The sequence below is a fragment of the Ylistrum balloti genome, unplaced genomic scaffold (genome assembly GCF_031769215.1).
Source record: "Ylistrum balloti isolate Yb309-2 unplaced genomic scaffold, AGI_CSIRO_Ybal_v1 Utg371318, whole genome shotgun sequence".
Lineage (NCBI taxonomy): Eukaryota > Metazoa > Mollusca > Bivalvia > Pectinida > Pectinidae > Ylistrum > Ylistrum balloti.
In genome coordinates this window covers 24,434-50,301 of record NW_026782703.1, presented here as the reverse complement: position 1 = coordinate 50,301, position 25,868 = coordinate 24,434, and the positions used below count along the sequence as shown (strand labels likewise).

Genomic DNA, 25,868 nt, shown 5'->3' with positions numbered 1-25,868 from the left:
ATTTGAAACAGCAGCTCACTTATCTCAAATTAGTAGTTCATAGATATCTCTGTTCATATATTTCTAATTAAATGGACACTTACTTTCGGCGAATACTGCACTTCTCCGTCAATCTAGAGATGTGTAAATGTTTTGATTGACAATAACGAGTTAATTTATATATGTAAATATGTAAATCATATCGCCATCTGTCAAGGACTCATAATCTATGAGGATTCGTCATAAAAGAACAGCACTCACCAGAAACAGGATATGATTCCCGGATGTACAATATTTACAGGAATGTTTCCTTTGAATGATTAACGAGAGGCTTTTACCAGAAATATATGGTGGCTGATATGTACCATGTCCTTATCCCTTACCGCTAAAGAGTGCATGAGCGCATGGACAGAATGAAACGACGAAAGAAAAAAAAGACAACCCGAAATTAAACGATTTTGAAATCGATGATAAGCGACCCGTAGTTTTTTGCCACGTGATATATTGCTATTTCGCTCTTAGCGAAATAATTGTTTAGCACTTTACTTTCGCTCCGTGGTGTGAAAAAACGACAATCTTCGTTTTACGTTCTGTCGTCCCACGGAGAGATATGACGAACATATTTATCTTTGAGTGAAAATTAATGTTATTTTCCAGCTATACCATCGCAATGAGAAATAATTGTCACTTCGAAATAGCATTAATCTTTGCTTTGTCGCCCCACGGTGCGAAATAACAAATACTATTATTGGTTTTACTAAGCTTAACAAGTCATCTTTGCTTTACAGTATCGTAACGATTTCCATCGAGGAACCGAAACATGGCAACCTAAGGCTGTGCTACAATGTACACAAGATAATCTACTTGTATTTAAGCTAATGTAAAAAGCGAGCTTGCCAGGATTCGAACCTGGAATCTTCTGATCCGTAGTCAGACGCGTTATCCATTGCGCCACAAGCCCCTTGTTACTAATATCCTCGGGTGTTTCGAACTCTCCTGTTGTACCGACTAGATTCTTACAGTTTGATTTCAACTAATCCTGCAGCATAAACCGACTATATAACGCCTCGACACTGTTACATGGGCTAAAACAGCCTAGCTACCAGTAAAGGCCTCCATTTACATGTATAACAAAAATAAAAATCGTCAAATGAAATATTTCATCAAGGTAGTATTGTGGTTTTAATCTAATAACACATGTTAAACATATCCCGTGCAGTGAATTTATGTTTTGTTCTGGTTTTCGTTTAACCTTGTTTACAAATCACGCCGCCCGTGATAAATACGGACATGTCACGAATTTCTCATTTTAGCGAGACATTTTTAGACTCCTTTGTAAATTCACACGTCAAGCGGAAACCCAGGTAAGATCCTATGTATATGCTGTATGGTAGTATTATTCGTGTGATATATACGTCTCTGTATTCAATGCAGCTGTGAACTTAGAGAAGCTGATATACAACATCATCCTTTACCGAATATGTATGATTCAGGTATGTTAAGGATTTGCACAAAATACGATTTCTTCAGATAAATAAAATTGCTTTCAATTATTGCCAGAAAGTTTTACAGAATCAAAAGATTTCAATCTTGAGGTCAAAGTTCATCCTATCAGACAAAGTCGCCATTGATGGTTAGAGTGGCACTTACCGGTCTTCTCTATTGTTTCCTGTTTAACTAACATTTGATAATGGAGAAAATGAAGAAAGCCTCATTAATTTTATAATATCATTAATTATTACTTCATTAAATCCGTCTTTTATATCATTTATGGTAAATTGTGGAAATAAAACTCCAATTTATTACAGAATCTGTAACAGCTTCACGAGGGAGGTATTTTCACTAAATCGGTTACATCCTGGTTATAACACACGCAATATCAGATCAACCTTTACTTTTTTTAGGTGTAGCATTTTTAGGTCATCTAGCCCAAATACTTTGGTCTTATATGTTAACTAACATCTACAAAATGGTAACGATGAGCACATTTTCCGAAGAAAACCTTAACCACGGAATCAGTATTCATCGTATTTTGTCAATATATTACCCGGAAACTGGAGTATCATGTAAATCCCTATTATGCATGCGTTCCGCTTGTAGCAATATATAACGCCGACACAGACACACTTTGTGAAAGTCAGCACAATCGGAGCACTAAGGTCAAAGTTTATTATAGGAATGACAGGATCCTTTATATCTTATCAATTAAGTGAACTGATGTTTAGAGAGCACCTGTTCTGATCTCATAATAAACTAATACCTATGTTCTATACTGTGGCTGCTCGGGAAGCCAGGACAAAATTATGGTGCCAAATATTTGCTTGAATTTTGTCGGTGTTGTCCCAAAAGGAAGCATGGTTTGTGGCACAATAATGGTGGCAGTCTGCTTAGCCTCAATGTCTCTAGGACAGGAAGTAGACATAGATGACGATATTCCACAAACGAATAGCAATATACTAATGGACTTTCAACACAGGTTAACTGTTCTGGAAAATCTACATAAAGAAGACACTATTCGTATTGGCGAACTCGAAAAACAGCGACATGCTGATCAAAGCCGTATTGCCATCCTTGAGAAACAACAGCGATTGGATAACAGTCGTATTTCTGACTTTGTAAACAATAGATTTGTTGACAAGAGGAATATCGCCAGTCTTCTGAAACAGCGTCGAACTGACCGACAGCGAATAGATGACCTTGAGAAGCAGAAATCAATTGATGAAAATCGCCTTTATGGCATTGAGAACCGGCTAGATCTGGGTCATTTAAAAGACATTGTTAAAGAATGTAGAAAAGACTTAAATGTCACAAGCACCGTTGATGTAAAACGTCCGACTTCAGGAAGGAAATCGAAACACGATACAATAAAATCAACATCTGTTAAAAACGACCAAGAAATTGAAAAACGTGTGTCGGACAATGGAAACACCGTAGCATTTTCCGCCGTTTTATCTCATGATTACAAACCAATTGTAGATCATATGGAGATGCATTTTGACAATGTGGTCACTAATATTGGAGGGTCTTACAGTGGAAACACTGGTACTTTCACGTGTTCACGTGCGGGTGTATATGTGTTCTTATGGACAGTGCACGTTAACCCACGCTTCGCGTACACAGAACTGGTAAAAAATGCTGTAGTGGTTGGGAAGGCGTTTTCTGGGGATTCGCAGTACAGCGGATACGGAGGAAGTTCCGTGGTGTTACAACTGGTTGAAGGAGACGAAGTTTGGGTTCGAGTAGGTGCTCATGCAACTCTAACATATATATATGGCAATGCACGTTCAACAATGTTCTCAGGATTTCTTCTCCAGTAGCAAGGATTTACGCCATTCTGATAGACACTTGCATGTAAGCATGTGGTTTTGATCATAAAATGTGATAACGGCAAGGCTCGCGTCAGACTATCTTATCCCGGAACTAACGTATTTGACTTCCCCGATATCAATATTCATTTCTCTATCTACGTTGTAGGTTGGGTGTAAGAATTTTACTTTCATGTTATTCCCGTTGGTGATCATAAGAAGTTTTGAAACTTGTGATCTTCTCTGTGCTCGTCCTTCCGAACAATGACCTATTTCCTAATGTCTCCGTTAACACCTCCTCAATATGGTCCTTTAGTGGAGTTTTCTCCCTGTAAGGAAGACTTTGGAGTCTGTATCCAGGGCATACCAGAGTCTTTAAAAATGTATTTTATACTGTCTGCTTCAAACTCAGCTATTGGGTAGCGTATCGACTGTATTGTCCCTTTTCAGTATAATGTGACCGAGAGAAGACAGTCTCACACAAACACACGTGCTCAAAACATGCAATCGCCCCACCCCCATACATGTTGATAGAACGTTTGACAATGTAAAACCAGACCAATTATATTTGATCTAAAATTATGATGATTATCTCTGTCTGTCTGTCTGTCTGTCTGTCTGATTTCAAGTATTAACAACGTAAATTCAATATATATATATTGTATACATGATATAAAAAATGAAAGATGAAAAAGATAAAACAGATCACCCACTATACTTCATAATAATTTTGTCCACAGCAATATGAATGATGTTGATTTTAAATGATAACAAGGAAAACTGACCTTAACAATCAGTGAAAATGTATGCTTAGTTACCCATTCCTTGAATACAAGCTGAACGCATAATGCAAATAGTTGTCAACTATAAACAACGCAAAACACAATTTACTACTACTGTAAGCGTTTATTTAATAGTATTGGAATGAAATAGGACTGCGCTAGGCGAAGTCTCTGTATTATATATATATATTAAACTTTAGCAGTTATGATAAATACGCATATTGTTAATTGCGATAATTTTCAAAAAGAAATACTGCTCTAAAATTTTATTGCGATAATTTTAGCACCTGGACAACATTACTGATAAAAATAACCACCGATACCAACACCAGCATAAAACTGAATTAACAAAAATATAAGTCATTTCAGATTACCTCAATTTGAACTACGAAAATCAGAGTACTCTTCCAAAGTTTTAGAATTTTGTGAAAAAACAAGATTCCCAAATCAATCATTCGTAGATATCTCGATGTCAGGTTCAACCATCTCGAATATTATGTTGAAGGAATCTTGATTAATATACATGTACCCACAAACTTATCGCAGTGTGCTATAAAATGCATGATAAACAATATAGGATGAGCATACTTAACACATGCAATTATCGATACAATACCTATATATTAAAAACAAAAAGGGGAGATAACTTTGTAATTTCGGTAAAATACACACAATATTACAATTGCTATCTGTTTTCTATACCCTAAGTTGATTTTTTTAGTAATGTTTTGGTTTATTTGATATAATTGTTTATTTATAATTATTTATATAAAAATATTCAGTAATCCGTGTAAGGATATTATGACGCCATATTGGAAATGAATGACGTTTTACAAACAAGTGATTATAATAGTTATCCAGATTCAACGTTCAATTTTTGACGAAATGCATTTTGAGAAATAATCATCCGAAAATGAGATGGTGTAAATAAATGCGAATTTTGTTGACCTTATAAACTCAACAGGAAGAAATAAAATCTTCATCCTGACGCGTTCACATGGAATTTATTTTCACTGCAAGGAAAAATGTTCAAGCTTGTCATTTATAACATGTTGATTCGCATTTCATATTTAAAAAAAAATAAAATAAATGGGTCAATCATAAGAAACCATTAACGTCATTTTGATCTGAAAAAAAGGTAAATAATCGAAAATCAGCCTTATCCCAATCGTCATTACAACATAATACGTTTTTACGATTATATCTGGAAGCAAAAAGAAACAGGAAACATGTTCTACGGATATTGATAGAAGGCTAACTATTATCAAGTTACTGATAAATTTGGTTATTATAAAAACATGTCAATTAACCGTTGCTTCATACGTAACCAGAAAAAGGGGTCGGGTAGGGGGATAGGCAACTCACTTTCTGTTAATTATAGCCAAATGAATCTGTTATCAATTAGTTATGTTCTGGTGTAAATCATCCTTTATGTTTGTAAAGTGTCTTGCAAATATTTCCAAAATAACTGTGTATCATCCTCATCATAACCGCTATCCTTCCATTCGGAGTAATTCTTACGTCCAGGATGTTCTAAACACGTGATCTGATTATAAATTCTGTACAATTTTTTCGGCATGTTGATCTTGTCTATTTCCTCCAGCATAATCACTATTAAGTTGTCACTATTTCTTTGAAAGATATGTCTCCTAGACATTTCCAGTTCGAACTTTCCCCACGAGCTCGAAAGATAACTCTTAGTTATGACAATGATGATATATTTACTAACATCGATCGCGTCCATTATGTTATCGGTAATATCGACACCCGGTGGAAAGTCCCTATGGTGTAAACACAGTTTAAGATTTACTCTTTTTTCTAGATGTTCTAGTAATTCGTAACGAACAAATTTGTAGTCCTTGTAGTTGTATGCTATAAAAGCATCGTATTTGTATTGGGTTGTATCGCCTTGTATATTGTGGTAGCCTCGATATCGCCTCCGGATCACCAGGCAACAGTATCTAATAGAAACCCGGTACCTGTATCCCACTGCAACGGTTACTACTACGAGAATACAAATAAATGTTGCGCATATTGAGAAAATAAGCCATGTTCTGTCAATGCAAGATTCCTTAAATGTGTCTAATGATTGATAGAATGCGGTCATCTTTACATTAACACCTGTCCGGTCGATACATGCATAGTTAATAGGGTCGTCCAGATCCATCTTAGTTGTGAATACCCACTCAATAAATCTGACGGTACGACAATTGCACTCAAAGGGGTTTCCCGCCAGTAATACACGAAACCCGGGAACCTTTACATAATGCACCCCCAACATCAAGCGATCCTTTTCATCTAACGATGATATCCTATTCAATGTTAGATCAAGTGTTTTCAAGTGAGTCAAATCGGAGAGGTTGTACGGGATCCCAGTGAATAAATTTTCGGCAAGGTTCAGGCCATTGAGAGTGCGTCGTTGAGATATAAATAGATTGTCTTGCAACTTTTCCAATTTGTTACCTGCGAAATCTACATTTTTCAGCACTGTTAGACCTCTAAGTAATTCTTTAGAGACTTCGTCTGAGAGACCGACATCAAGCTTAGAATATCTAAACACCAGTTCTTCTAGGCTGGAATAACCATGGAAAATAGACCCTGATAGTGAAGAGCAGTCTAAACAAGAAACATTAAGATGTTTTAATTTGGACAGTCCTGCCAGAGTTTGCTTACATGTTGTTGCTAGTTGTGTACTTGTCAAATCTAGAACTTCCAAGGTATTATTATGAACCACTATGACGTCAAATAAATCCATATTTTTAGCTGTAAAATGGGATATATTCACTACTTTTAAAGATGGTGGTGCATAAATATCAGCCGTACCATGTCGGGAATTTAGAGACGACAATCCAAGTGTTTTTCCGAGCTTGCTGGAAAGTCCTGAAGACGTGCGATCTACATTGACTTCCTTACTCATTGAACATGTCCGTAGTGGAATGACTTGTGATGACAGGTCTAGTAATCTAATCGAAGGAAGAGGTAGCCCATATAGAGCGTTGAGAGCTAATGATTGAGCAGCAATTTGATTAAATGATAAATTTATACTTTGGAGGCATTGTGGATATTTCAAGTTAGATAACGTGCCTTTTTGAATGAAACCAATTTGGTTATGACTTAAATCTAAATGACGCACACAGATATTGGCAATGGGTTTGATTACAAGATTATTTAGACTAACAGGACGGTCAAGGTTACGGAATATATGTGTTAATCCAATAAAATCCAATGTTCTATTCTTCAGAGGTTCCAATATGTGCAAAACTTCTGTAATTGATTGTAAATAATACCCAGAAAAAGACAAATATGTAATATTGTGAAAAGCTGATAAGAATCCGTTTTGAAATAACTTTACACCTTTTCCATCAACGAACCTAATAACTAGCGTTTTGATGGGTGTATTTCTAAACCATTGAAATGTATCGTTCAGTACTGTGTCATGTATGTACACGTCTAAGTTGTCTAGATTTCGTAATGTACACAATCCCGTTGTCAACGTATCCGGTGACTGGACCTTTAAACTTCGTAATTTTCTTAATCGATTTATCTCATGTGTGACGAAGGAAAAGGGGAAACTTTTGAGTGAGATTGATACCAAGTTCTGCAGTGGTTCAAATACACGTAATGGAAAGGAGTCTTGGACAAATCTATTTGAATCCAGACTTAATTCACTAAGATTAACAAGTCCCTGAAACGCTTGCTGTTCTAGTTTCCTCAATGAACAGCCTTCCAGGAATAATACCTCTAGGTGGATGAGATGTTTGAAGGAAGCATTCTGTAACACTCCGATAGGGTTGTGTGAGACATCAAGGTGAATCACTCTAGGAGGAAGATCTTTAGGGATTGATGTCAGGCCAAGACCAGAACAATATGCATATGTAGAATGTTTCTTCAGGACGCAATCATGTGCCGATGACGCCATGATGTAATAAAGGAGGACTATCCATGTGTACTTCATATTGAGAGCATCAAACCTGGAAATACAAGTAATACAGACGTTAATAGTGTGATACGGGAAAGTGTTGCCAATAAAAAGATAATTGTAATGTACATTGAAGATGTAAAATATTCAGTTCAGTGAAAAAGTTCATCGACTCTAATGTTAAAGATTAAATGTCCTTGAACTTAAAGTTTTTAATATCTATGAAGCAAAATTTTCTTTTCTAGACGAAAAAAAAGGATTTTTTTTATAATCCAATAAGTGCGAAACAAGGTGTCAGTTTAGATTAATTACGCTTTTGAATTATGATTATGTGTCATGTTGGTATTTTCTTGGAGACTCTTGTTGGCCCTGATGGAAACGAGCGAGAGATTATAATGTAGTGGGACACCAGATTACCTGGGGGAAAGTCACATGGACAGGAAACTCGCGCTTATGAAGTTAGTCATGCACAAGCACGTGTTATGACCGCTAAAACTAAATAAACTGTGAGTATGGTGAAACGTGAGGGTTCAAAGGAGAAAGGAATCTTTTTAAACCAAAGACAGTATACGTAGACAAAATGATGAAGAATGTAGGTATGACAAAAAACAAGAAATTTTCAGCAATGTCGCAAGCATGTAAAAAAATTAACATGAATGACCACTTCGCATGTAGGTCAGAAATGAATAAAGGAAACATGTTGAACAAATCCGATGACAGTGATGATGAACTTTGTATCGGTTATGTCGGAAATGCAGTCAACTGTTTGACTGATAGGACACAGTCTGTGAATATTCAAGGACTAAACACGTGAAACGTGAAGACATTCCACAGGACATCATGAATCACTATGGTCTTTTATTCAAAGGAATTAGGTGTATGCCTGGCGTGCATAAAATTTAAGTGGAATCAAGCGTTAAACCTGTTGTTCACGCTCCAAAGGTCAAGGCTGAGTTGGAACGAATGGAGGAGATTTGTATCGTCGTAATGTAGCCCTTCGACACAGGCATTTTCCGACGAAAACGATAGACGTCATTGGCGAAATACCAAAAAACTTGACGCGACATCAGGATTCTAGCAGTTGCGTCTCGATCGCGACAGTATAATAGTGTACGTTTAATACGCTATTTGGGTGTTTCACTAGACTACTCTTCGGCATTAAACCGGCCCAGAGCGTATCAACCCATTAAACACAATTATATAAGGCCTAGAAGGCTGTGAAGCCAATGTCGACGAAATTTTGATCTATGGGAAGAATATGGAACAACCATAGACTCGGTAAAGACTTGGATAGATTGCGCGATAATAACCTTAAATCAAGTACTGATAAATGTAGGTTTAAGCAGCGACAGGTTACGTACGAAAGTCACATTCTGTCTGACAATGGCGTTATGGCCGACGACGAAAAAGTGCGCGCCGTACGCGATATGGATTCGCCGAAGTACTACAGACATTGCTCGGTTTTGTCCAGTATTTAGGCAAATCTTATTAAACCTTTGAGATTACTGCTCCGCTGCGCTAGTTGTTGCAGAAAAAAACCTGAATGACGCTGGGAGAACACTCACCAAAACTGCTTCAATAAACTTAACCAGCTAGTTACCCAAGCATCCGTGTTGGGCTATTATGACTCCGATAAAGAACATACCTTGACAGTCGACACTAGCTGGAAAGAGCAAAGTGTCGCCATTGTTCAAGATGGACAACCAGTCACGTATGCTTCAAAGGCGATAACGCCACCCAACACAATTACGCTCACATCGATGAAGAAACACTTGCGATCGGGTTCGGTTGTTCAAAGTTTCACCAGTATGACCGTCATGTGACGGTAGAGAGAGACCATAAACCGCTACAGTCTGTAAACCTTTGCTGTTAGCGCCGCCAAAACTTCAGACAATTATGCTGATTTAGCAAAGGTACGACCTGAACGTCGTGTTCAAGCCCGGCAAGGAGTTTTTCTTGGTCGATACCTTGAGTAGAGTGTACTTACCAGAAGGTTCAGGCCCCACTTGTATAAAACATCTCAACTTGAGATTTCCTCAAGTCGAGATTTTCCTCTGCTGATATCTCCTCAAAAACGGCTTGTTTAAAATTTTCTCAAGGAACAGGAGGAAGTCATCGGCTAGGATGTCCTGAAATTATTTGAGGAATTTTCATACAAGATATTTTCAAGGAGATATTAGCTGAGGAAAATCTGGGCTTGAGGAAATCTCAAGTTGAGATATTTTATACAAGTGGGGCCTGGTGACGTAGTGGCATATGTGACGGTCAATTCGGTATTAATAACGAATTTATCGTGCGCGACAGACTCTGTTAATGTCAGTTTTCTCTTGGTTTAAAGTTAATTTGATAATTAACCGGAAAGAAGTTAACGAGTGTGTGCAAGTGCGTTATGGATTTCCGAATATCACCTATGAGTATTATTATTTCATGGACATTGTGACCATGATTTGTTTTAAGAAAATATAGAAAATACTACTTGAAAAAAACAGTGCTTTTTCCCCTCTTCCCAGTGACAGTCCCACACATGAGTAACCATTGAAATTACACCATAAAAGTAAATTTGAAATATTTACAATGATTACATATTAATTAAAGAACAGTTTATTCTTTTCCAAAGTTGAAATTCATGTCATGTATTGTACATGTAATGCTTTACGTTTCAAGTCTCTGTAAATAGTACCGGACTAATAGTATTCAAGCTAACTTCATCAAAGCGTTTGCATTGTACAGAGATATTAAGCGCCCGATCAACGCTGAATAAAGATTCTAACTTGCGACCATAGGGTTTTCCGGTCATGTTTATAACAAATCCAAAATGCAGAGAGGACGGTAATTGCCAAACTACTGGTTATTTTTGTTCAACAATATCATTGCTGTTACGTATTCTTCATATTGTTGGTTGTAGAAGTTTCTAAAATGGATAGCTATGACAATCTTCCCTCATTAACAAGGTATTAAGAGACGAGTGGTTGGTTGATCAAGTGCAGTGGCGTAGCCAGGATCTAAAGTTGGGGGGGGGGGGGGGGGTAAAAATTTGGCAACGCCGGAGAAGCCGTGCGTCGCGAGCGCCAAAGGCGCGAAGCTTTGGCGAGGGGTCTGGGGGCTCCATTTCCTGCATTTTGAGCGTATTTTGAAGGAAAATAACGACACAATAATACTTTTAAAAGTCGATATAATGTATTGAAATAAATCAAAGTTAGAAAAGATACAAATGGAAACAAAATAATGTCGGACTACATGTACATAACAATCAATTAGAAATATCAGTAAATGACAACATACATAAACATAAAAGATTGGCATCCTTTTTCGCACGAACAAAACCAAAACATACTACAATATTAATCATATCAAAATCAAGTCGTCTCTTCCTTGTTGATCAACAAACTCGGACTCGCATTAATCAACCTGTCATCGCTGCATTACTTGTTTATTCGAGTTCGGATTTAAATGTGTTTATACATCATTCGGTTCTTTTGGGATGAATGTAATCTGACATGTCAAATAACTTGTTGCATCCGTTTCCATCGCGGCTAACGGGAAAGTGAGAGTTCTGAATCTGTTACCTGAGCTGAGTGTAGTTTGTGTGGTGTTAGTTTCGACAGAATGCAAGTAGAATCGATAAATCTCTGAAATATAGATATGAAAAATACAGATGCAGAAAACTGAAAAATGGGACCCCCCTCCCCCCCATAAAAAAAAACTCAACGGATTTAACTCCTGTTGTGAAAAGGTGGGAATATACATATTTATCTGACGTTCTTAAGAAATTATCAGATGTATGAAAATTTCAAAATGTATTGAACTACGAGATAACTCCATCTATTAGATTTTAACAATTTTCCCGATCACTTGATTTTCTTCAGACGCCTCGTACGATTTAAAAGTTTGGCTCTTAGAATAAGTGACGAGTTCTAGAAAGATGTAACAGCTGTATGATACACTTTTTAATTCTATATTTGAATTAAATGACGATGGAGAAATAGAGGTGTCTTGTGATACTACTTCTGTATATATAGTTATTTGTTATGTGTAACCTAAGGCATACCATACAGACGACTGCGGTGTTCACACATTTACACCAAAAAGTTCAAATAAGGACTGAAAAAAAAACAGCAGTTTGTATTAATTCATTTCGCTCTGACAGGTAATATTTGGTGTTAGAGATCAAGATCTGTAGATTTCAAGTTTGGTAAATAATATTGCGTCTCAATGTACTTCAGTGTATTATCATAACATGCATATCTAGCAACCGAAATATGCACCTCTCTATCAATCAATATTACTTCTCTATTGACCAGTTCACTTGTAAAGCACAGCATAATTTTTTCACAAGCAATGAACACTAGTGATAAAACATATCCTTTTGCTCATAAAATATATCTGGTTTTCAGCCCAACTGGCGTGAAAGTGATCTAAAGCATTCTTTGGAAATCTTTTTGTTTTTGTATACCAGTTAACGGTGTGCCTCCCCCCTCCCGCGCTCCCCACCCCCTCCCGAGACGGGACGGCGGGGGGCCCAAATGGGAAATAGCCCAAATTATTCAAGATCCTACTCCTATTGGAATGATTGGATTTTACTCAAATTTCGGCTCGAGCATGTTTGGGTAAGGGAGAAAGTGAACCTCGGAACCCTGGGGAGGGAGGGGTTGGGCCCAAAAAGGTAAATGCAACGAATTATTTTAAATCCTACTCCTCCATTAAGAATGTTTAGATTTTACCCAAATTTGACCTGCAATATTCCTGGATAATGTGAACTCAATTTTGTATAAGCATTGGTCTCTTCCTCGAGGGGGGCGGGAGAAGCGGATCCCAATAGGTGGAAGTAATTGCAAACGGTTTAAAAATCCTTAATGTCACCTCAATTTGGTCCCTCCGGGATGGGGCCTTATAGAGGAAATAGAAGAATTTATTTAAGTCATTCTCTCATTGGAATGAATCACTTTTGTCTACATTTGATATGAAGCACACGTTCATGAAAAGAACTTAATTTTGTAAGAAATATTAAAAAGAATCATCTGACCCCCTATAGGAAGAGGGGCGGTGCCTAAAAGGAGAAATAGATACAAGTATTTTGAATAGTTTCCCTATAGTTTAAAAGAATCAATTTCAGCCAGTCAAACCGAGTGATAGAGGCCCTAATGACCTCTTTTTATATGGAATCCAAAACTATAGACGTATTACATGCATATAGCTAAGTTATCGAAAAAGACGTCTAAGAGTAGAGTGCAAATATATAGGTCTTCAAAATTAACATTGTTTTAGAAAATAAAATTTAAAAAAATCTCAGTAAATACGACTTCAATTTGTTCTTAATTCTTTTGTTAAAATTAAAATTAATTATGTAATGCGAGTATATGCATTCATATTTGTAAGAGTAGATGACAGAACTGTGTTGCAATATATAAATATATATTATAAATGTACTCACCTTGCTCGAATTTTTACCTGAGTGTGTCGTCGTCTTTTCCCCGAAGACAGAGCTACCGCTGTTTAGGGTGCTTTATATTGACACTTCCGATAAAGGGACCAGGAAGTAAGGATCTAATATCGATCAATAGGTTATACCCACCTATCTTAGACACTATGGAATATTCTCACTGACCTACTCAGCACATATCTATGTAAACTGGTGTCGTTTACACAAAGCATTATTCCTGTCTTTCGAAAAATTATTCTGATCCTTGAAAATCCGAAATCAAGTTTTGTTTAACCAGATCATGATATATATTCAAATAATATTTTCAGCTAAACAAAGTATCTTTCTAAGATTTTCTCATACGAATGGTGTATTATTATTTTTTTTTTGTTTTGAAAATACAGCTATTAAAGGATATTATTCATTCCCACTAGAATAGAAGTTCTCATAAAATAAACGGAAGAGGATTTTAGTTATGGCCATTTGTTAAATCCTCTAAAAGTTGTGTTATAAGAACTATTTAAATTACCTACCTACTTCCACATATAAACAAATATGTACCTCTCTAATATTTTGTGGTCAAATGGTTTACAATAACATTAGTTTACTTACGACTGTCGATCATATAGATACAATAAGGCTAGTATAGATGTGTTTATTGTTTACATTTCTGTATCAATACATTTCTTGTTTTCATGATGGTAAAGAACGAAATTTGTTGACTGAGCAATGTTTGTCTTTACCGAATTTTCACTTTTTATTAATTGTTTTCACTCCATCGTAATTGCGTTTTTGATTTGCACTCGTACACTTGTCCTGTTCCGCTTGTCCTTTAATTGATCATATACGATAGAATCGTCAATGATTTTTTCTTCGTTCGTGATGTCGGCTATTGTTACCGTGTTGCTATCTGACGTTTGTTCACTAAAGATTTACCATTTGGTTTGATGGTTTTATTGTCACATAACACCTCTTTCCTGATAACAGTGAAACTAGAGCGGTGTGTATGAGTTTAAGAACTGTCGACTGCCAGTTGAACTGTTTTATGTCTTTTCTTGATTATAAAACCTACAGTATTTGTGTCACTCCTTATATGTACTGCCACTTTCTCAACTGCAATAACGAAAAGTAAACATGATAGACCCCCCTCCTCTTCCGTAATTTTTGTGTAGAGAGGTTAAACCAGGGAATGAAAGATAATTCATAACACTTCTTTTTGACACCGCCATCTTGATGGTACTCTACCGCAACAAATTTTCTTATCCATATCATGATTTCGTTTTCTATGTTAGATTTTCGGGCTGATTTTGCACATTAACTTCTCTACATCCACAGTTAATACAGATATGAGACTGGTTTATACAAAGGTATTGTTTATATCATTTAATTAAAACCAGAGCAAAAACATAACTATGTAAAGATAAACAACAAATATGTCCAACCTACGTTTAACATCTAATACTCGTCTGAAAAGAGAGCATTCAAATAAAAGATCTCCGCGCACAATCTTATCACTATACTATAGTGACACCGCGTCACTTAAACGTTTTTTTATGGTACAAGGACAAAGCAAGCGAGAGAATTCGGACGATCTGTTCACAGAACTTCCTAGTTCATCGGCAGGTCAGATTTCTGATACCTAAAACAGCAAGTATTATGTTTATCATGAGATGTCACAGAGGAGGACAAGCACCATAAGTAGTTTCACAAGGATTTGAACTAGAAAAACTGACACACCACTTATATTTCCGATATATATAATGTATATAATATATAGTGAGTAGAATTTGGAGAAAATTTTAAAACACCTAATAAGTTTTAAAATCTTAAAATACATATTAAGTTTTATATCCCATAACACTTAATAAGTTTTATATCTTATGTTAACATACCTAATAAGTTTTATATCTTAAAACACCTTATAACTTTTAAATATTAAAAAATTAAATAAGTTTTATATATGGAAGCGAATTCCGTTCACGTTGTGTTTTATTTTATCTCGAAATTTCGAGATAGCAACTCGAAATTTAGAGATACATGTAGTACTTAACTCGAAATTTCAAGTTAGTAATCCGAATTTTCGAGTTAAAATAAAACACAACGTGGCCGGAATACGCTTCCGTATCTATATCTTAAAACACCGAATTAGTTTATATCTTAAAACACATAACAAGATTTATAGACATGTTTTATTAAAGGCAGATCCACAACATCCTTTTATATCCTGTTCCGTGGGATTTCTCGTCTTCCTAACCTACGTTATTATTCTTAATGTTTCTGTTGGCAGTGTCTCTTGTGAGGCAGGTTATGGGTTTTTTCCCCTGACCGAGACATACCAGTCTTTCAAAATTGTAGTTATTACTAAAGAGTCAGCATTTTGGTAGTTAAATGACTGGTTTGTGTGTTGTTAGTACACGTGAACGGGAGGGATGTCCTACAGGGTACCCTGCTACCTCTGACAGCCTATATCAATGTGGTAGCACTATTAAATCTGCTTCGGTTTAACAATATCACAAAGAGACTTGCACGAACATAACACAGTCTGCCAAAGCACATCCATGAAAACCTCATATACATGGGGAGGCCGTTCTTAAATGGCAATATCTTTTGACAGGACGTTACCAAGTATAAAGCGAAACTAAAGGACAATGAGATATCGATAATTCGATGGTTACCTCGTTTACGCGGGAACATGCTGTTAAGATAAATTAAGTTAAAGTGTCATGAAAAATAATGCAGATATACCGTTACAACAATAAACTGTTCACGATGAAATGGAAAGCGCTCTAAGTATGGACCAAGGCACATGTATGAAGCATCGAGGCTCTCTCTGACAGCAATATAATAAACAATACTACATAATGGTCTGTATTTGATGTTCCTTTTAAATGAATAAGTCTTGCAGTTCATTTAGCATTTAGCACTGTTGGCTCCATAAGTTAGACTAGATTACAGATTTCAGACTTCAAGTCTACAAAATGAAAGTATAGCTATTTTGATTCCGAAACCCAACTACTGGTATAGTGGTATAACATTATAACAAGGATGCTTTTCTAATTGGTCTTTAAAGGAAACAAAACGATTTTTCTTATGATACTTACACATAACAAACCTAAGAAACAAAATCAATTGATGTGACGATTCAAATCATTCCCGGCAAGATGACCAGAATAATATATTGCATGTTGGCAGGTTTCTAGCATCTACCAGTCGAAACTGGTTAATGTTCAGGAAGTTGTAATTCATTAGATCGAACAAATACGGAACGAATTCCATTATCGTCTTACCGATCCGAGTTATAAATATATAGATACTGTTATAAATACCCTATCAAACACAAAGACTATGAAAAGTCGTTTAAGGGTTGTCTTTCGAGCCCATGGGGAGAGTTCGAACCGAAAGTACCTAAGAGACGAGGTCCTATCTTAAATCGTGATCATGCTGGAAGAAAAAGACAATGTCAACATGCTGAAGACGTTATACAGAGTGTGTTATCAAACTACATGTTGAGAACACCCTGGGTCCAGGACTTAATCCATATGGAAGGATAGTGATTATGGTATGTTTACACAAACTAACCTACATTTTGGAAGTGGTTGCAAGTCACTATACAGGCTTAAAGGGTGTTTTCTATTGCGAATGAGCCCTTAACAACCTAATCAAAGAATACTACTGCGTACTGCTTGATACCATCATCATTTTGTTTCTGTCTAGGTAAACTTTTTTCTCCCTATCCCATACATTCAGTTGTTGATTGACACCCAGAATGATATCCGAATACCGCGAAATTACTAGTTCTTTTAAAATATCTAATATTGTTTAACTTGCCAGCAAACTTTGTTTAAACGGTAACATGGAATTCGACATTTTTGACGTAACCACTGACGTTTTCTTCCTTGTGTTTCTGGTCATTCATTGTTTAAACTATGAAATATTTCAATTTCTACCCAAATCAGACTCAATGAAACTACTAAATGTGATCTGTTTCATTTATCGATGAATTTGACCAGATTAACATTGCCAGTGCGTATGAATACAAATATTTTTAAAAACATCAACCCAAAAAATTAAAAACTATTGACAACTATTATTCAACATTTAATTACTGTAACTTAACGTTTCAAAAGATGTGAAGCGACTGAAGCCTGATATTTCTTGTTCTCCGCTTCCGTGCCTGTAAAAAACATGGCCGATAGCGCTTCGTTCGCGAACCGGCACACCACGTCTAGACTTCGCAGTTCATTAAATTTGTCTCAAGACCAACTCAATTCATCAACCCATGAAATCGACATAAGCAATATTCAATCCTTAATTGACGGCATTCATGAAAATAGTAACGTGATCACGCTTTTAAAATATGAATGATGAAAAACCCTCTATAAATACTTATAAGAATGAAAAGTTTACATGTTTCTCTGGCGAATACAACTGAGTGTCCATAAAATGTTTTCGAAAAATATTAAAGTGGCGCTGTAACTCCTACCATTATCTGTTTGCCTCGGCTGTTATACATTCAGAGACAAATATATATAAACAAGCTTCGTGCCGGAAATTCAAGACGTCGACTTGCAATACCATTTGATTTTAAAGTTAAGACAATTGGCTAGATTTTAAAATATCTTAAACCAAACATACGATGGTGTTCGAAACTTGAAACCCCTCATAACGACCATTTGGAATTATTGTCGCCATAGGTCTGGGCATCACAGGAAGACTTTATGCATGAAAAATCATCAAGGCAAATTAACACTGAAAGAGAGAAAAGTAGAGGTTGAACACTTTTAGAAACCTATTATTGCCAGATTTGTGCACCACAGCGACGGGTTACCCAGAGAATGTGAAAAGGTGTGCTGTGAAACCAAGAGGATCAAAGGATGGAGTACACCAAGAATACACGAAAAAAACATGCCAGAAAATACACCATACAAAAGAACGCAAGAAATGAAAGTAAAAAAGGGACAAACTAGCTATTAATAGACAGACAATTCTACATGACATCCATGACCACGAACACTCCTATGAATACCTCAAGTAAACAAGACTGAAGACGTCGACGAAAACACTCCTTTACACAACATGAACGTGACAGCACGCGCATTAGTTCCAGTAATAAAGACATGCTAATCATTACGAGACCCAGCTAGGGGGACGTGACAAGAAGGCTAATAGGAAACCTAAGCAGGGACTCGGGCGCTGCGAGTAGTTCGACAGAAACTGACAGTTCAGATGTACTTAAACCTAACTTTGAATTGTTGATAGAATTTCTTGCTCTGTGAAAAGGAAGGGTCATTTCGAGGCGGAATTTTCTAGTGGTTGTTGGTGGCTACCTGGCTAATTACATGCAGCAGGCCCGTTGCATGTCATCAAAAGCAACTGGGGTAAAGTGTCTTGCCCAGCACAGACTGATCCATTTCTCAGAGACTTGATAAGTTTCTTGGCTTCAAGAGAAACACAAACTGCCTAGGGTAGAAAGTATTTGAACAACACACCTCAAATATTTTGTAGGTTAACACTATATATACTGACTGATCCATGATAAGAATTCCGCTGTGGGTTTTGGGAGAACAACAGATGTGGTTGCGCCACTTCAGAGGTATAGGTAACAGGATTAATGAACACTTTTAAATCATAACACTATTACAGGCCTGACACAACGTTTGACGAAGCTAATGTCAAAATTTATACTGTTGTTAAGTGAAGGCATCACTAAAGTCGTAAACAACATTCTAAAATTAGTCAATATCCAAATATCAGGAAAGAGAGCTCAGCCCCGTGAGAATACTGATGACCCTTGGTGGGACAACGTTTAGTGATAGGAAGCCATGTAGAAAGAAAGCCTGCAACAGTCACCTGAGTTGGTTAAGTTTTCGTCATGGGTTATCTTTTATCATCCAGAACGACATTTATCCCTGAGGATTGTCGTAGTACATTTAAAAGTTCTAAAGATCTTATGCTTTCTGTTGAAACTTGTTAATTTTCATTGGACTTCTAAATGAGATATACTAAATATTTCACACCTAAGCACGGATGATGTAATATAATATCTACTAACCACAAAACAAAATTACATTGGTAATTTTTTCATCTTTTATTTGAATTTTTATACATCACAAAAATATTAATAAACTTAAAAGTCTTAATAAAAATTGCAAAATCACTTATCCATCTTACAGAAACCGAAAAACAATTTTCAAATCAATCTACACAACATGTTCTAAATTTCCATTTCACTTGGTTTTGATGTTTTATGTCCATCATTTCTATACATGAGCTGAGTATACAGATCACGAGGAACCATAACGCTGAAAAACTCCTTTCCAGGAATCTGAAATATTTCAGTTTATAGCCAAAAAAATGGAACATTTCAGTTCATTTCTTGGAAATATTTTAACTGCTTAAAAACACAATCTATTTCCAGGAAATAGAAACATCTCTGTTCATTCCACTGAAACAGAAGCATTTCAATTCATCAAATGAAAAATTTCAGTCTGTTACCTGAAAACAATACAGTTAATTTACCCAAAAACTGAAACATGTCAGTTAATTTCCTAGAAACCCAAAAGCAGGAGCATTTCAGTTTCATTATCTGAGAAATATAACAGTTCATTCCTCTGTTTAGTTCCTTTCTTAACAGAAAATTTGAGTTCACTTCCCAGAAACACTACAATTTAATTCTATTTAAATATTTCACTTCCTTTCTGAGTACCATTACGGTTTATTATCCAGAAATGGAAACATGTCAGTTCATTTACCAGTAACACTGATGATCACTTCTTGGAAATGAGAACTTTTTTGCTCATTACCCAATTTATAGGTTTGTTTATCATTACCCTAGAGTCACAACCACAATCTGCAAGCTATATCAACTAGCACTAAGTACTTAGGTATATTTCATTATACATCTGATGATTTTTAAAATTCATCCTGTATATTTTGAATTTTTGTAATTATAAAAAGACAAGATACATAACATAAAATTTAGCAAGAACTATGAATTTTCCAAGATGCTTAATAAGTGTGTGAAGTTTAATGAGAGTCCCTCAAGGAATGAAGCCACTAGAGGCTGTCTATGATTATCTAAATAGTAACAGTGACCTTGACCTAGCAACCCTTAATCTTGAACTTGTCCAAAATGTTATGATCCTTAATAAGTGTATGATGTTTGATGAAAGTCCCTCAAGGCAAGAAGTCGAGACAGCATGACAAGGACAATATAAATGTGCTCAGACTGTGTGTATGTATCATCCTACATTGATGTAATAGATCCAAATCAGACAGTTATTTAATGTGACATTATCATGACCAATTTGAAGAATTTTCAGTAATACTTGCACCTAGTCAGTTCTTTTCATCTGTCACAGCTACATATGGCACACCAAAATGGAATAAAATAAACAAATGGACAAAACAGTTCAATAAAACACATTTAAAATGATCAATAACCTACCTATACATGATGGTCCCTCAGAACACTGGTTTGCAACACAAAAAAAACCCATTTATTTTGTGGAGTTTTATTGTCAAAGATTTTGTGGGTATTGGTGACCCACAAATAAATACGTTCACAAAAAACTTAACTTAAAATTAAATCTTGGTGCTAGTTGAGTGTTTGAATACTATTTATTAAAATACCAAGTGCCAACCAAACAGTATTTTTTTGCAATGGACCATGAAATTTAAGCCCTTTAAAAATATCTTATTTTACGGCTAAGTCCTATGCAACATGTTATTACATAATAATCAAATTCATGGAATTCATTTCACCTACATTAACTAACCAAGCAGCAAAAGTCTGGATAAAGGATGGTAATGAATCTATTGACATTTAGCAAAGTTAACAAATTACCAATCAAAATTGAAGTACCTATTACAATAATGTGGTGAATTATATAGTCCCCAACCAACACATCGCCTCATCAAGGTGGACCAATACACCAGGTAGGAAGTTCCTATGACTAACAGTGTAGGAGATAGAGCCCTGACAAACCTTTTCTTTAATGTAGGTTGAAGGTCAAAATATAGGTCAGAATGACCTACTTTTGATACATGACAAACCATTTCACCAAGGTGAACCTATGCTATAAGTATGGCTTTCCAGTGACTAATAATGTAAGAAAGAAAGCCTGGACAAACTTTTTCTTATAAAAACATTTTATATACAATTTAGGTCAATGGTCAAAATGTAGGTAAGAGAAACCTTCACTGCCTCACCAAGGTGAAATCAGAGCCTGAGTATGAAGTTCCAGTGATAAAATGTACATAAGATTGGGCCAGGACAAGACAGTGGAAGGGCGGATGGACACACCGCAAAACTATCTTCCCTTACAGTTCCTGGTCAGGGAATAATAAATGTGCATAGACATCAATGAACTATGTCAGTATTCAAACTCAGCACGGAGAACAATAAGATACACCTGCAGACCAATTCAATTGAAATCCATTAATGTTTAAGGAAGATGTTGCATGGAAAATATTGGCCAAACAGAAATGAAGTAAAATCAATTCCCATTTAGTGATGTTATCACAGAGATCCTTTTGAGGAGTAATCTTTTGTCAGGTGACTTGTAGGTTGAAGCAAAGAATAAATCAAAAACTTTAGAAAGTCATTAAATATCTGATCCTCTACTTAAACTGCAAATGTGCATCAAGTTCCAATGATGAATTATGGATAAAAGAATCTTATTTTAAGTAGATTTCATTGTCTATAGGATACTGAGGCATACTGAGGAATGAACCATGACTGCAATCCACAAGTAAACCTGATTCCCTATGGACAGATAGACTAACAGACACCTCTAGATTTGAAAGAAGAATAATAATAAGCAGTTCAGTCATTTCTCCTTCACAATTGACGACAATTTCTATTCACATCCGATTTTTCTTTAACTTCCACACAAATGAGAAGATTCTCATATTTTAGGAAGACTAATATTTGATTTCTTTAACAAAACACTTTTTTTGATCAAAATAAAAGACTGAATTGAATAGGTGGGGAAAATAAAATGATGAAAACAGAACACTTCAAAGTTTTAAAATACATTGTACTTATAAACAAAAGAGTCTCTCAGAAAATACACCTGTAGACCTTTAAATCAAAGCTGATTTTCAATCTATCAAATAACCCACAGCAACAAACCAATTCAAACAAACAAAAAACATGGAGTCAATCACAAACACGTAAAATCAATTGTAGTGGACCCACAGGATTATAAATGTTCAGAGAGCTTACTACACAGACTGCAATAGTCTGGTGCATATTTGGTAAATTACTATTCTGGTAATTCCCTGGAACCAGCATGTTTCAATAATCCATGGCTGATACAAAGATAACAACATCATGTCTGATAGCAAATCAACAACACCTTGAATGATAGGAAGTCAACACCACCATGTTTGATAGGAAGTCAACACCACCATGTCTGACAGGACCTATGAATCATGTCTGCTTAATTTTTTTTCAGGATACCAAATTTCCCTTTGTTCTTCTGATTAATTTTTAATGAACCATAAAGTCTAAATTCTTTTGACCTTTTTTTCTGAGTAGTGTTCAAATTGTGTAAGATCTTTCAGAACAAATAACCTAAGGTTCCAGAATAACAGAGATCCTCATAGTAATATTTGTGGAAATCTAAAAAGTTTACACTTGGACAACAGTGCATTGTTATACTTCAAAACAGAGGTCTGCAAATGTATTTGTTTCTCAGGAAGCTGTGTAAAAACGCTAACGAAGTTGGAACATGTCTGTATCATTCTAATGTTTAATTACTTATTTTCTATCCTTTGAATCATTCAAATGCTCTATCACCTATTTTCTATCCTTTTGACTCCAGAACTATTGATAAAATGTTGACAGAATGCCAGGATAATTTCCGACTATAAAGTTCAGTTTTTTTAAAAAATAATCAGTAATACCAAACACTGTCATTAAATTGAATATGATGTATAAGTTACAACACCGACCTAACTGTGTATTACATTGTATCATCCTTCCCATAAATACAAAATGATATATATTTACTGTAAATATCTGTGGAGTCTTTTGATTACATATAGACAACAGTGTAAATCATTTCAGTCATAAGCAAATGTTTTTTACAATTGTTTAATCAAATAAATAATCAAAGATTATACTGGAAACTTTTGCCCCTTGAACCCTTTTGTCAACAAGACAAAACAAAAAAGGATGTCAGATTAGTGCTATGGGATCAGAAGTTGAGATATATGATTTGATATGATCCACGGTGTGCATAACATTATACACAGAAATAAATGAAGTTGAAAATAACGGTGGGCAAATGTTTCACGATATACAGCAGGATTTCACGAATGGCCTTACTGCCTCTATGATATTACAGAATTATAAACAGTATGTTAAGTATTGTACAGTTCATGCTAAATAGAGGATCTTTATAATGAGTGTTGTTAGGCATCTAGTGATGGCATTAGGAAAATACATCCTTATGGGAATATATCACACAGAACATGGAAGCTGATATATATATAAAACCTGATAAATGACAGTGTACCTGGGTAAATCAAGTGTTATGATCTCACAGATCTTTATCAAGGAATAGTAATATGAACTTTCAGCGATTATCAATTCTGTAGATAATCATTTCAAACATTGACATAACGTCTCAAAGAAAAAAAAAAAATATAAACAGAAATAGCCTAACAGGCAAAGATCATGATATAATGTATCTCCCAAAATAATAGGATTTCCAGACAAATGATGTAGAATAAAGGAGATGTTTTCACAGTTAGATTCTACAAACTATCTGTGATGTAGAAATGGTTTTGGCAATGCTGAAAGCTGTAGTTCACCTTAGTGTGAACATATTTTTACTGTAATCAAATGCTGATTCTTATTTGATGATCACATAAAATATAAAGAAACTATTTTCACGCCACAAAAAGAATTCCACCTAACAATATCGGAGTGAGTTATTAAAATAAACACACAACTGGTTTATAAAATGGAATACAATGAATATTTTATGAATTGTACATATAATCACAATTTGAGCTTCAATTAAGGACATATGTTACCATACTGATAACAGAACTCTTTTCTCAGTATCAAAAAGACATATCTCTGTACTACTATAAAGGTTACTATTCAAGGGATTCTATTTTCATGATTTTTGAGAATAGAATAAAACCACAAAAAATATATAAATAGACAGAACCTTATGCCTCACAGGCCATCATTTCAATATATTTTTCATTATTTTTTTATTTTGATACTTGCTGTCATCAATGGACAGGCAATTCAAAGTCAGAAAAAAGAAAATTGTTGCTGCAGCTATACGTATTCTGACAAACTTCAGGTGTCAGATAACATATATGGTAGCTTTATATCTTAAAGGGGAGATTAGCCTCTACTGACACACATCCCAAATACAAGAATTACTTAATTATGGTATAATATTAGAGAATATAAAATCATTATAGACCTATAATGTATAATGAAACCTATCTGTAATAATTCATCACATTTTAAACTTTTTTTTTATTATTTTCTGATTTAAAATTTATTCAACATTTCAAACACCAGTTCACAAATATTTGAAGAATAATCACCCTTACTAATGATTAACTAACCTCCATTTTGATAAGATAAAGATTCCAATTCTGATATACAGGCATGTCTTTTTAAAGGCTCCTCCTGTTTGACATGCTTGATTTCAAATTTTACTATACTTTTTTGTATTAAAAAATTAACTGTAAGAAATTCCAATCACATTTTTTTTTCCCCAACAAATATCAAATCATGTGGCATAAAAGGGATAAAATGATATCGGAGTTCAAGTCTGTTCCCAAAACATTAAGATCATCAAATTGTTCCAACATTCACAAACACACATATGTCCTTCTGTTAAGGATACTGACCACAGATCCTTGAATTTTTGTAAAATAACAAAGACAAAGACATTTTACATGTACATGTTGATGGTACATGGATTTGGCGCATATATTACCAGTACTGATATATTCTTTTAAAACTAATATGGTATTATGTTTAATATGGTGTAATGTTTAATATGGTATTATGTTTAATATGTGTAATGTTTAATATGGTGTAATGTTTAATATGGTATTATGTTTAATATGGTGTAATGTTTAATATGGTGTAATGTTTAATATGGTATTATGTTTAATATGGTATTATGTTTAATATGGTGTAATGTTTAATATGGTGTAATGTTTAATATGGTGTAATGTTTAATATGGTGTAATGTTTAATATGGTATTATGTTTAATATGGTGTAATGTTTAATATGGTATTATGTTTAATATGGTATTATGTTTAATATGGTGTAATGTGTTTAATATGGTGTAATGTTTAATATGGTGTAATGTTTAATATGGTGTGATGTTTAATATGGTGTAATGTTTAATATGGTGTAATGTTTAATATGGTGTAATGTTTAATATGGTATTATGTTTAATATGGTGTGATG

General features: G+C 35.1%; 2 protein-coding genes and 1 non-coding gene across 3 annotated transcripts; 1 reads left to right on the top strand and 2 right to left on the bottom strand.

Annotated features, from left to right (window-relative positions):
- Nucleotides 1-867: 867 nt before the first annotated feature.
- Trnar-acg (transfer RNA arginine (anticodon ACG)) lies at nucleotides 868-940 on the bottom strand. The gene has a single exon. It is a non-coding gene; the product is annotated as a tRNA-Arg (tRNA).
- A 1,393-nt stretch (nucleotides 941-2,333) lies between these two features.
- On the top strand, nucleotides 2,334-3,296 carry LOC132561993 (uncharacterized). Its single transcript, XM_060226719.1, has one exon. It carries the CDS (start codon nucleotides 2,334-2,336, stop codon nucleotides 3,294-3,296), a length of 963 nt encoding a protein of 320 aa, XP_060082702.1.
- A 2,199-nt stretch (nucleotides 3,297-5,495) lies between these two features.
- Nucleotides 5,496-7,985, bottom strand: LOC132561992 (toll-like receptor 4). Its single transcript, XM_060226718.1, has 2 exons — nucleotides 7,544-7,985; nucleotides 5,496-7,069 (listed from the first exon to the last, which is right to left on the bottom strand). Exons 1-2 carry the CDS (start codon nucleotides 7,983-7,985, stop codon nucleotides 5,496-5,498), a joined length of 2,016 nt encoding a protein of 671 aa, XP_060082701.1.
- Nucleotides 7,986-25,868: the final 17,883 nt, after the last annotated feature.

Excerpts from the sequence above, each read along its gene's own strand:
- LOC132561993 (XM_060226719.1), top strand. The coding sequence starts at position 2,334 with ATGGTTTGTGGCACAATAATGGTGGCAGTCTGCTTAGCCTCAATGTCT.
- LOC132561992 (XM_060226718.1), bottom strand. The coding sequence starts at position 7,985 with ATGGCGTCATCGGCACATGATTGCGTCCTGAAGAAACATTCTACATAT. Across the intron at positions 7,070-7,543 it reads TACGTTGACAACGGGATTGT|CTCTCAACGCTCTATATGGG; the intron begins GTACATTACGAA and ends CTCAATCATTAG.